Source organism: Oncorhynchus tshawytscha, linkage group LG04 (genome assembly GCF_018296145.1).
Source record: "Oncorhynchus tshawytscha isolate Ot180627B linkage group LG04, Otsh_v2.0, whole genome shotgun sequence".
Lineage (NCBI taxonomy): Eukaryota > Metazoa > Chordata > Actinopteri > Salmoniformes > Salmonidae > Oncorhynchus > Oncorhynchus tshawytscha.
In genome coordinates, this window is record NC_056432.1 from 101,195 (window position 1) to 113,535 (window position 12,341).

General features: G+C 44.2%; 1 protein-coding gene across 5 annotated transcripts in view; it reads left to right on the forward strand.

Moving 5' to 3' along the window:
• The window catches only part of slc4a4a (solute carrier family 4 member 4a), a 309,472-nt gene that overhangs the window by 41,973 nt on the left and 255,158 nt on the right, over positions 1–12,341 (forward strand). For 4 of the 5 annotated variants that reach the window (XM_042320201.1, XM_042320199.1, XM_042320202.1 and 1 more), the window contains exon 1: positions 234–1,152. In XM_042320201.1, coding sequence (XP_042176135.1) covers positions 951–1,152 — 202 coding nt within the window. In that variant the 5' untranslated portion in view covers positions 234–950. Of the gene's footprint in view, positions 1–233; positions 1,153–12,341 lie in introns of those variants that run through there. The other variant, XM_042320203.1, reaches the window with a different exon arrangement.

A 12,341-nucleotide genomic window follows, 5' to 3' on the forward strand; every position in this document is an offset into this window, starting at 1 on the left:
AACCCTAACCCTGTCACTATATCCCTAACCCTGTCACTATAACCCTAACCCTGTCACTATAACCCTAACCCTGTCACTATAACCCCGTCCCTGTCACTATAACCCTAACCCTGTCACTATAACCCTGTCCCTGTCACTATATCCCTAACCCTGTCAATATAACCCTAACCCTGTCACTATAACCCTAACCCTGTCACTATAACCCTGTCCCTGTCACTATAACCCTAACCCTGTCACTATAACCCTGTCCCTGTCACTATAACCCCGTCCCTGTCACTATAACCCTAACCCTGTCACTATAACCCTGTCCCTGTCACTATATCCCAAACCCTGTCACTGTAACCCTAACCCTGTCACTATAACCCTAACCCTGTCACTATATCCCAAACCCTGTCACTATAAACCTAACCTTGTCCCGCCCCCCTGGCTGGATTACCCATATTAGAGTACCTGCCTAGTAGCTCTCCTACCCTGGATTACCCATTCTATCCTATCCTGGATTAGCTACGTCACTGTGTCACTATCTGCCTGATGGCTAACTATTTGTCGCTAGCCAGCTTACACTGGATACCGTCTGTTGGTAGCTAGCCTACACTGGACACTATTTACCTGGTAGCTAGCCTACACTGGATACTCTTTACCTGGTAGTTAGCCTACACTGGATACTATTTACCTGGTAGCTAGCCTATACTTTATACCATCTGACAACGTAGATAGACTACACTGTATATTATCTGCCGGGAGCTAGCTGACACTAAATACTATCTGCTGGTAGTTAGCTTACACCATAGCTTGTCTACACTGGATACCTTGAAGAACAGGAGCTTCATCAGCCTGGATCCTGCTGTAGCTAGCTGCCTTGCTGGCCAGGATCCTGGAGAGAGAAGACCACCTGTAGATGGGCCTGGTGGCAGAAGAGGAATTGTAGATGAGTGTTTAATGATTTAAGAATGAGTGGGTCCAGCACCACCCGGCTCAGCCCCAACACACTGCAGGTGAACGAGCCCAAGCGCTATGGCTCCACGTTGTCTCTGGAAGAGAAGTGTGAACAGTCTTTCTTCCTCTTCTACTATTACAGGATGGAGGACGAGGCCGTGCTGGACCGAGGCGCCTCCTTCCTCAAACACGTCTGTGATGAAGAGGAGGTAGAAGGTAAGACAATCAATCCATTCATCACATGTATTTATATTGCTCTTATTCCAACCGAAACATGCATTATAGTAACCCAAAGAGCCACAGTAACTTTACAGTAACCCAGCCTAGACCCCCAAAGAGCAACAGTAACTTTACAGTAACCCAGGCTAACAGTAAATTCACAGTAAACCAACCTAGACCCTCCAAAAGAAATAGTAACTTTACAATAACCCAGCCTAGACCAACCAAGAACAACAGTAACTACTGTATGATCAGCCAAATGGTTAGGGTTTGTCTTAGTCAATATTCTCATAGATAGGGTAAGGGTTTGTCTCAGCCAATAGTCTCACAGTTAGGGTAAGGGTTTTTCTTAGACCTGTCTCATAGTTAGGGTAAGGGTTTGTCTCAGCCAAATGGATTGATTTTGTGTTAGCAAATAGTCTCATTGTTAGGGTAAGGGTTTGACTTAGCCAATAGTCTCATTGTTAGGTTAAGGGTTTGTTTCAGCCAATAGTCTAATGGCCATTGTAAGGGTTTGTCTCAGCCAATTGTCTCATTGTTAGGCTAAGGATTTGTCTTAGCCAATATTCTCATAGTTAGTGTAAGGGTTTGTCTTAGCAAATATTATCATCGTTAGTGTAATGGTTTGTGTTAGCAAATATTCTCATGGTTAGGGTAAGGGTTTGTCTCAGCCAATAGTCTCATGGTTAGGGTAAGGGTTTGTCTCAGACAAATGGATAGAGTTTGTATTAACCAATAGTCTCATAGTTAGGGTAAGGGATTGTCTCAACCAAAAGTCTCATAGTTAGTTATTTTATTTTTTACCTTTATTTAACCAGGCAAGTCAGTTAAGAACACATTCTTATTTTCAATGACGGCCTAGGAACAGTGGGTTAACTGCCTGTTCAGGGGCAGAACGACAGATTTGTACTTTGTCAGCTCGGGGGTTTGAACTCACAACCTTCCGGTTACTAGTCCAACGCTCTAACCACTAGGCTACCCTGCCGCCCCAATTGTCTTAGCCAATATTCTCATAGTTAGGGTAAGGGTTTGTCCTAACTAATAGTCTCTTGGCTAGTGTAAGGATTTGTCTCAGCCAATAGTTTCATTTTACTACCTCTTTGTCTTTCTTTCCTGTGGTGGTTCTCATGAGAGCCAGTATCATCACAGCTCTTGATGGTTTTTGCGACTGCATTTGAATAATCTTTCACAGTTCTTGAAATTGGCCATATTGCATGACCTTCATGTCTTAAAGTAATGATGGACAATTGTTTTCTCTTTGCTTATTTGACCTGTTCTTGCTAAAATGTGGGCTTGGTCTTTAACCAAATAGGGCTATCTTCTGTATACCACCCCTAACTTTTGTAGGCCATCATTGTAAATAATAATTTATTCTTATCTTTCTTGCCTAGTTAAATAAAGGTTAAATAAAACAATTAATAATACCTCGTCACAACACAATTGATTGGCTCACACGCATTTTGAATGAAAGAAATTCCACAACTGAACTTTTAACAAGAGATATCTGTTAATTAAAATGCATTCCAGGTGAGTACCTCATGAAGCTCGTTGAGCGAATGCCAAGAATTTGAAAATCTGTCATCAAGGGGAAGGGTGGCTACTTTGAAGAATTTCAAATTTAAAATATACCTTGATTTGTTTAACACTTTTTTTGTTACTACATTATTCCATTTGTGTTATTTTATAGTTTTGATGTCTTCACTATTATTCTACAATGTTGAAAATAAAGAAAAACTTTATTTTTTGACTGGTACTGTATATATACTTTTGATGTAGCAACTACAGATTTCCCCTTTAAGTCTATCAAAAGTGTACGACTTTGAGAGTCCATTAGGTCTATGGATTTTATTTTATCAGCATGAATTATATGGAGCAATAAAAGCCCCATAGTCTGGGATCCGCACTATGCAGCTGTTTGATAGGCAGTGATTGATATGCAGCTTAAATTTCTTAAATTCAACCATTATTGGTTTAAATACACATTTAGATTTATGACAGCCATCCACAACAACCACAATCCCCTAAGGATCAAATATCTAAATGAGAGAGCAGCAGTGTGATTCACATCAATGTTTTATGTAGATATCAATAATAAGTGATATCCATATTGCCGTAGGCTACACCTCTGCTGTCATCCTTACCTCCAAGTGTTTATTCAAGTTGGATAATCTTTGGATGCCGACAGCAGTCGCACCTTTGGAAGACATGGCTTGGACTGTAGCCGACAAAAGCCTATTCCTGCACTTTTCCATCGATCACATTTGGTGTGTCATCATAGTGGTCTCTGATTGGTGGTCAGACTCACTCAGGTGGAACAAATTTAAACTTCCGTCTTTTTTCAATGTTGATTTGTATGTCACTGAGAAAACAAAGAAGTGTCAAAGATTTTTTTTGCAAACATCCTTTCTGAATTTAAAAGTAATCCTGGAAGTAATCCTCTCATTTTTCAAAAGCAACCCGATTACAATATTTTTACTGGTAACGTAACAGATTATAGTTACCGTTTTTTTGTAATCCCTTAAATGTAACAGATGACATGTAATCAGTTACTCCCCAAGCCTGACTACCACATATCTACAGTACAAAATCCATGTGTACGTGTGTGTATACTACAAAGACAAGAGGACTTGTTTTGGTTGGTCAGGGTGTGAGCTGAGTGGGCATTCTATGTTTCATATCTAGTTTGTCTAGGCGCTGGTATGAGGAGGCAGCACGGCGACGCGGATGGAAGCCTGAGAGTCAGCCCCAAAAATGTCTTGGGGGGCTCACAGGGAGTATGGCTATGCCAGGTAGGAGACCTGCGCAAACTCCCTGTGCTTACCGGGGGGCTAGAGAGACCGGGCAGGCACCGTGTTATGCTGTGGTGCGCATGGTGTCTCCAGTGCGGGTGCATAGCCCGGTGCGGTATATTCCAGCTCCGCGTATCGGCCGGGCTAGATTGAGCGTCGAGCCAAATGCCAGGAAGCCGGCTCTACGCATCTGGTCCCCAGTGCGTCTCCTTGGGCCGGTTTACATGGCACCAGCCTTGCGCTCGGTGTCTCCGGTTCGCCTGCATAGCCCAGTGCGGGCTATTCCACCTCGCCGCACTGGCAGGGCGACCGAGAGCATTCAACCGGGTAAGGTTGGGCAGGCTGCCAGTCAGCCAGGATCCGCCAGTCAGCCAGACTCTTCTAGATCCGCCAGTCAGCCAGACTCTTCCAGATCCGCCAGTCAGCCAGACTCTTCCAGATCCGCCAGTCAGCCAGACTCTTCCAGATCCGCCAGACTCTTCCAGATCCGCCAGTCTGCCAGACTCTTCCAGATCCGCCAGTCTGCCAGACTCTTCCAAATCCGCCAGTCTGCCAGACTCTTCAAGATCTGCCAGACTCTTCCAGATCCGCCAGTCAGCCAGACTCTTCCAGATCCGCCAGTCAGCCAGGATCTGCCAGAGCCTTCCTCCTCTCCTGTGCTGCCTGAGTCTGAAGAGCCCCTCTGTCCCGAGCTGCCCCTCTGTCCCGAGCTGCCCCTCTGTCCCGAGCTGCCCCTCTGTCCCGAGCTGCCCCTCTGTCCCGTGTTATTAAGTAGGGTTGCCGTGGCTAGGAGGTCACGGAAGCGGATGAGGTGGGGGAAGACTACGGTGAAGTGGGGGCCACGTCCAGCACCAGAGCCGCCACCGCGGACAGATGCCCACCCAGACCCTCCCCTATAGGTTCAGGTTTTGCGGCCGGAGTCCGCACCTTGGGGGGTACTGTCACACCCTGACCATAGTTTACTTTGTATATTTCTATGTTTTGGTTGGTCAGGGTGTGAGCTGAGTGGGCATTCTATGTTTCATGTCTAGTTTGTCTATTTCTATGTCTGGCCTGATATGGTTCTCAATCAGAGGCAGGTGATAGTCATTGTCTCTGATTGGGAACCATATTTAGGTAGCCTGGGTTTCACTGTGTGTTTGTGGGTGATTGTTCCTGTCTTTGTGTTTGCACCAGATAGGGCTGTTTCAGTTTTCACATTTCATTATTTTGTAGTTTCTTTATGTATAGTTTCTTCCTTCATTAAAATAACATGAATCATCATCACGCCGCATTTTGGTCCGACTCTCCTTCACCACAAGAGAACCGTTACAGTTCTAAAGTATGTTTACTACATAGACAATTAATTATATGGTTCTAAAATATGTTTACTACAAAGACTATGAATTGTATCGTTCTAAAGTCAAATCAAATCAAATTTATTTATATAGCCCTTCGTACATCAGCTGATATCTCAAAGTGCTGTACAGAAATCCAGCCTAAAACCCCAAACAGCAAGCAATGCAGGTGTAGAAGCACGGTGGCTAGGAAATACTCCCTAGAAAGGAAGGAACCTAGGAAGAAACCTAGAGAGGAACCATGCTATGAGGTGTGGCCAGTCCTCTTCTGGCTGTGCCGGGTGGAGATTATAACAGAACATGGCCAAGATGTTCAAATGTTCATAAATGACCAGCATGGTCAAATAATAATAATCACAGTAGTTGTTGAGGGTGCAACAGGTCAGCCAGGTGGACTGGGGACAGCAAGGAGTCATCATGCCAGGTAGTCCTGAGGCATGGTCCTAGGGCTCAGGTCCTCTGAGAGAGAAAGAAAGAAAGATATAGAATTAGAGAGAGCATACTTAAATTCACACAGGACACCAGATAAGACAGGAGAAGTACTCCAGATATAACAAACTGACCCTAGCCCCCCGACACATAAACTACTGCAGCATAAATACTGGAGTCTGAGACAGGAGGGGTCAGGAGACACTGTGGCCCCATCCGATGATACCCCCGGACAGGGCCAAACAGGCAGGATATAACCCCACCCACTTTGCCAAAGCACAGCCCCCACACCACAAATCAAACATCAAATCCAATTTTATTTGTCACATGCGCTGAATACAACAGGTGTAGATCTTACAGTGAAATGCTTACTTACGGGCCCCTAACCAACAGTGCAGTTTAAAAAAATATGAATAAGAATAAGAGATAAAAGTAACAAGTAATTAAAGAGCAGCAGTAAAAATATATATACAGGTGGGTGCCGTTACAGAGTCAATGTGTGGGGGCACCGGTTAGTTGAGGTAGTAGGTACATGTACGTAGAGTTAATTAAAGTGACTATGAATAGATGACAACAGAGAGTGGCAGTGGTGTGGAGGGGGGGGGGCAATGCAAATAGTCTGGGTAGCAATTTGACTAGATGTTCAGGAGTCTTATGGCTTGTGGGTAGAAGCTGTTTAGAAGTCTCTTGGACCTAGACTTTGCGCTCCGGTACCGCGTGCCGTGTGGAAGGGTTAGGGTTATTTAGGCTGGTAGTCATTTAGGCTGGTTACCTTAGTGTTCTTGGGCACAGGCACTATGGTGGTCTGCTTGAAACATGTAGGTATTACAGACTCAGACAGGGAGTTGTTGAAAATGTCAGTGAAGACACTTGCTAGTTGGTCAGCGCATGCTCGCAGTACACGTCCTCATAATCCGTCTAGTCCTGCAGCCTTGTGAATGTATACCTGTCTAAAGGTCTTACTCACATCGGCTGCAGAGAGCGTGGTCACACAGTCTTCCTTTACAGCTGGTGCTCTCATGCATGTTTCAGTGTTATTTGCCTCGAAGCGAGCATAAAAGTAGTTTAGCTCGTCCGGTAGGCTCGTGTCACTGGGTAGCTATCGGCTGTGCTTCCCTTTGTAGTCTGTAATGGTCTGCAGGCCCTGCCACATCCGATGAGCGTCAGAGCCAGTTGTGTACGACTCGATCTTAGTCCTGTATTGATGCTTTGCCTGTTTGATGGTTCGTCGGAGGGCATGGGAAAGGGGACTGGGTGGGCTGGGTCCTGACAGGACATGGAACTGGGTGGGCTGGGTTCTGAGAGGACAGGGAGTTTGCTGGGGTCTGAGAGGACTTGGGACAGGGGACTGGGTGGGCTGGGATCTGAGAGGACATGGAACTGGGTGGGCTGGGTTCTGAGAGGACAGGGAGTTTGCTGGGGTCTGAGAGGACTTGGGACAGGGGAGTGGGTGGGCTGGGGTCTGAGAGGACATGGGACTGGGTGGGCTGGGTTCTGAGAGGACAGGGGACTGGGTGGGCTGGGGTCTGAGAGGACATGGACTGGGTGGGCTGGGGTCTGAGAGGACAGTGCTGTGTAAAGATGGTGCCAACACCCTCTTGTTAAACAAACTCTCTCCAGTCTTAGTAGTATACAGAAACAGACGCAGAAACAGCCACAGAAACATACACAGAAACATACACAGAAACATACACAGAAACATACACAGACACATACACAGACACATACACAGAAACATACACATACACAGAAACAGACACAGACACATACACAGAAACAGACACAGTCACAGAAACAGACACAGACACAGACACAGAAACAGATACAGGCACAGACACAGACACAGACACATACACAGACACATACACAGACACAGGCACAGAAACAGACACAGAAACATACACAGAAACAGACACAGACACAGAAACAGACACAGAAACAGATACAGGCACAGACACAGACACAGGCACATACACAGGCACAGGCACAGACACAGAAACAGACACAGACACAGACGCAGAAACAGACACAGACACAGACACAGACACAGAAACAGACACAGACACATACACAGAAACAGAAACAGACACAGACACATACACAGAAACATACACAGAAACAGCCACAGACACAGAAACAGACACAGACACAGACACAGACACAGGCACATAAACAGACACAGGCACAGAAACAGACACAGACACAGGCACAGACACAGAAACAGAAACAGACACAGACACAGACACAGACACAGAAACAGACACAGACACAGCCACAGACACAGAAACAGGCACAGACACAGACACAGAAACAGGCACAGGCACAGACACAGACACAGGCACAGAAACAGGCACAGGCACAGACACAGAAACAGACACAGACACAGACACAGACACAGGCACAGACACAGAAACAGACGCATACACAGACACAGACACAGACACAGGCACAGACACAGAAACAGAAACAGACACAGAAACAGACACAGACACAGGCACAGACACAGAAACAGACACAGACACAGAAACAGACACAGACACAGAAACAGACACAGACACAGCCACAGACACAGAAACAGGCACAGACACAGACACAGAAACAGGCACAGGCACAGACACAGACACAGGCACAGAAACAGGCACAGGCACAGACACAGAAACAGACACAGACACAGACACAGGCACAGACACAGAAACAGACGCATACACAGACACAGACACAGACACAGGCACAGACACAGAAACAGAAACAGACACAGACACAGACACAGGCACAGACACAGAAACAGAAACAGACACAGACACAGAAACAGACACAGACACAGACACAGAAACAGAAACAGACACAGACACAGAAACAGACACAGACACAGACACAGACACAGACACAGACACATCCTCAGTGCCAGGGATATTTCATGTGAAGGGAGAAACCATGTTGTGTTCTCCTTGTAATACAGCCATATGTTGTAGTATAGGGCCTCAGTGAACAGTGAAAGGATAATCAATGTGGCAGGGTAGCCTAGTGGTTGGAGTGTTGGACTAGTAACCGGAAGGTTGCAAGTTCAAACCCCTGAGCTGACAAGGTACAAATCTGTTGTTCTGCCCCTGAACAGGCAGTTAACCCACTGTTTTTAGGCCGTCATTGAAAATAAGAATTTGTTCTTAACTGACTTGCCTAGTTAAATAAAGGTCCTTTTTTAAATATAAAAATTGACTGAGTGGCCTGATGAAAACATCTGCAGAGGATCAACACTTAAAGGGGCACTCTGCCATTGCTTATATTCATATTTTTTACTTTTAAATCCATAACATATGGCCATTGGTTCTTGAAGAAAATAACTTAGAAATTCCCCATGAGCTTGTTCAATTGTCTTACCTCATCAGAACCCAAAATATAAGCTTGTTTTAGTTCTTTCAAATTTGAGCACAGATGTCAATTCAACATTGATTCCATGTTGGTTTAACATAATTTTGTTGACATGATGTGGAAACAACATTGATTCAACCAGTGTGTGCCGACTGGGTTATTTGTAAACAATGTCATTGTAAATAAACCCTGTATAGCCTCATAACATGATTAAAACTATCATTTTGACTATCAATTAACTATCAATTAAGTCCTTGCATCCATAGCTCTGTCTGAATTTGAGAATGGGTACCTTTCTCAGTCCCTCAGCTGTTTACCAAAACAGTGACTTTGTTATTGTTTGAACGCCAGATTGCCTTTTTTAATTATTTAGTTGAAAAATGAAAAATGACACACCTTTTGATCTGAACTAGTCTATTGATCTGAACTTGCCTATTGATCAAAAACGTTGTTCTTATTGGAACTATTGGTACGAACATTTCGCTCATTTTGTACATAATGTTGCTGCTACCATCTCTTATGACTGAAAAGTGCTTCTGGAAATCAGAACAGCGATTACTCACCTCGAACTGAATGAAGAATTTCTCTTTAATAAGTCGGATGAGAGGGATTTACTACACCCGAACAGGCCCTTATCCCCGTCATGCGTAGGAGAAAGAGATGGAAAAGATATCGCGGAAAGAGATCATGGTGCCTTGTGAGGATCCGCCGACGAGTTGCTAATCTGCCCTTGCCATCCGTACTACTGGCCAACGCACAATCACTGGAAAATAAATTGGACGAGCTAAATGCACATACAGTGCCTTGCGAAAGTATTCGGCCCCCTTGAACTTTGCGACCTTTTGCCACATTTCAGGCTTCAAACATAAAGATATAAAACTGTATTTTTTTGTGAAGAATCAACAACAAGTGGGACACAATCATGAAGTGGAACGACATTTATTGGATATTTCAAACTTTTTTAACAAATCAAAAACTGAAAAATTGGGGTTAGGGTTAGGGTTAAAATTATTCAGCCCCCTTAAGTTAATACTTTGTAGCGCCACCTTTTGCTGCGATTACAGCTGTAAGTCGCTTGGGGTATGTCTCTATCAGTTTTGCACATCGAGAGACTGAAAGTTTTTCCCACTCCTTGCAAAACAGCTCGAGCTCAGTGAGGTTGGATGGAGAGCATTTGTGAACAGCAGTTTTCAGTTCTTTCCACAGATTCTCGATTGGATTCAGGTCTGGACTTTGACTTGGCCATTCTAACACCTGGATATGTTTATTTTTGAACCATTCCATTGTAGATTTTGCTTTATGTTTTGGATCATTGTCTTGTTGGAAGACAAATCTCCGTCCCAGTCTCAGGTCTTTTGCAGACTCCATCAGGTTTTCTTCCAGAATGGTCCTGTATTTGGCTCCATCCATCTTCCCATCAATTTTAACCATCTTCCCTGTCCCTGCTGAAGAAAAGCAGGCCCAAACCATGATGCTGCCACCATCATGTTTGACAGTGGGGATGGTGTGTTCAGGGTGATGCGCTGTGTTGCTTTTACGCCAAACATAACGTTTTGCATTGTTGCCAAAAAGTTCAATTTTGGTTTCATCTGACCAGAGTACCTTCTTCCACATGTTTGGTGTGTCTCCCAGGTGGCTTGTGGCAAACTTTAAACAACACTTTTTATGGATATCTTTAAGAAATGGCTTTCTTCTTGCCACTCTTCCATAAAGGCCAGATTTGTGCAATATACGACTGATTGTTGTCCTATGGACAGTCTCCCACCTCAGCTGTAGATCTCTGCAGTTCATCCAGAGTGATCATGGGCCTCTTGGCGGCAGGGTAGCCTTGTGGTTAGAGTGTTGGACTAGTAACCGGAAGGTTGCAAGTTCAAACCCCTGACAAGGTACAAACCTGTTGTTCTGCCCCTGAACAGGCAGTTAACCCACTGTTCCTAGGCTGTTCTTAACTGACTTGCCTGGTTAAATAAAGGTTAAATAAAGGTTAAATAAAGGTTAAATAAAGGTTAAAAAAAAAAAAAAAAAATCTCTGATCAGTCTTCTCCTTGTATGAGCTGAAAGTTTAGAGGGATGGCCAGGTCTTGGTAGATTTGCAGTGGTCTGATACTCCTTCCATTTCAATATTATTGCTTGCACAGTGCTCCTTGGGATGTTTAAAGCTTGGGAAATCTTTTCGTATCCAAATCCGGCTTTAAACTTCTTCACAACAGTATCTCGGACCTGCCAGGTGTGTTCCTTGTTCTTCATGATGCTCTCTGCGCTTTTAACGGACCTCTGAGACTATCACAGTGCAGGTGCATTTATACGGAGACTTGATTACAGACAGGTGGATATTTATCATCATTAGTCATTTAGGTCAACATTGGATCATTCAGAGATCCTCACTGAACTTCTGGAGAGAGTTTGCTGTACTTAAAGTAAAGGGGCTGAATAATTTTGCACGCCCAATTTTTCAGTTTTTGATTTGTTAAAAAAGTTTGAAATATCCAATAAATGTCGTTCCACTTCATGATTGTGTCCCACTTGTTGTTGATTCTTCACAAAAAAATACAGTTTTATATCTTTATGTTTGAAGCCTGAAATGTGGCAAAAGGTCGCAAAGTTCAAGGGGGCCGAATACTTTCGCAAGGCACTGTATATATCCTACCTACGGGACATTAAAAACGGTAATATCTTAGGTTTCATGGTAAGATAAGGGGTGGCGGTCTATGTATATTTTAAACAACAGCTGATGCACGATATCTAAGGAAGTCTCAAGGTTTTTCTCGCCTGAGGTAGAGTATCTCGTGATAAACTGTAGACCACACTATCTACCTAGAGAGTTTTCATCTGATTTTTCGTATCTGTCTACATATCACTCACAGACCAATGCTGGCACTAAGACATCACTCAATGAGCTGTATACCGCAATAACAGAGGTGGCGCTCCTAGTGGCCGGTGACTTTAATGCAGGGAAACTTAAATCTGTTTTACCTCATTTCTGTCAGCATGTTAAATGTTCAACCAGAGGTAAAAAAAAATACTCTAGACCACCTTTACTGCACACACAGAGTACAAGCAAAAATTCAAGCATGAAGCAACAGTGACTCAGTCAATTAAAAAAGTGGGCAGATGAAGCAGATGCTAAGCTACAGGACTGTTTTGCTCGCACAGACTGGAATATGTTCTGGGATTCTTCAGATGGCTTTGAGGAGTACACCACATCAGTCACTGGCTACATAAATAAGTGCTTTGATGACGTCATCCCCAAAGTGACTGTACG